At 74.6% G+C, this 910-nt stretch overlaps 1 protein-coding gene across 1 annotated transcript in view; it reads left to right on the top strand.

Moving 5' to 3' along the window:
* Positions 1–491: 491 nt before the first annotated feature.
* MISP3 (MISP family member 3) overlaps positions 492–910 on the top strand; it is a 1,300-nt gene continuing 881 nt past the window's right edge. Inside the window, exon 1 of the mRNA XM_021715688.1 lies at positions 492–905. Coding sequence (XP_021571363.1) covers positions 761–905 — 145 coding nt within the window. The 5' untranslated portion in view covers positions 492–760. The remainder of the gene's footprint in view (positions 906–910) is intronic.

The raw sequence follows: 910 nt of genomic DNA, 5'->3' as shown, positions 1-910 counted from the left end.
TCTTTCAAGAAGTCTTGTGCCCTGAGCTGACCTGGGCGCGCTAGTGGACGAAACCGTGTGCCCACCGAGGCGCCCCTATTCGGAGGGCGGGGCCGGGGCGGGGCCGAGCCCTCCCGGCAGGTGCCGGGGGCGGTGCCCGGCCCTGCCCCCGAGGGCCGTTCTTAGAGGCCAGAGGCGGGTCAGAGAAGCGGCCGGTGCGGACGACGCCCTGGAACCCACGGGCAGCGACCGCGGCCACAGGTGCCGCACAGGGCACCGTGTCTCCGCTCTGGGCATCCAAACCCCGGATCGGGGACCTGAGGCTTCCGAGCTGCTCCCAACCCCGGACACCGAGGCCCCCGGGCCGGAGAGCGGAGCCCTGGGGTCGTCTGAGGCGTGGGGCCACGAGCCCCCCAGGCCAGACAGCGCAGCCCCGGGGCCTGCCGCAGGGCAGGACATCGAAGTGTCCAGGCCGGACAGCGAGGTCCCCGTGCCTTCCACAGAGGAGGGCGTCGAGACCCACGAGCAGGAGGGCGACGTCCTCGAGCCAGCAGCCGAGCGGGACGCGGAGCGCCCCGGGCTGTCCACAGCTGCAGGCTTTGAGGGTCCCGGGCCGGGCGGCGACGGCCCTGGGCTGTCCGGAGCGCACAGCGCGGAGGCCCAGGGGCAGTGTCCGCCTCTGGGCCCCGAGACCTCCGCCTCCGGGTCCGGCTCGGGGGCCCCCCAGCAGCGTTTTCCACCGCGCCCCGAGGCTCCCCAGCGGCAGGCGGAGGAGCTGCTCATGGAGACGCCCATCGAACGCGAAATCCGCCGCAGCTGCGAGCGCGAGGAGAGCCTGCGCCGGAGCCGCGGCCTGAGCCCGGGCCGCGCAGGCCGCGAACTCATCGAGCTGCGCGTGCGGCCGGTGCTCAGCCTGCCCATCCCGGGCCCT

This window comes from Carlito syrichta, unplaced genomic scaffold (genome assembly GCF_000164805.1).
Source record: "Carlito syrichta isolate Samal-C Ts95f unplaced genomic scaffold, Tarsius_syrichta-2.0.1 Scaffold307292, whole genome shotgun sequence".
NCBI lineage: Eukaryota > Metazoa > Chordata > Mammalia > Primates > Tarsiidae > Carlito > Carlito syrichta.
The sequence above is the reverse complement of the archived record's forward strand: the minus strand, read 5'-3'. Positions and strand labels throughout refer to the sequence as shown.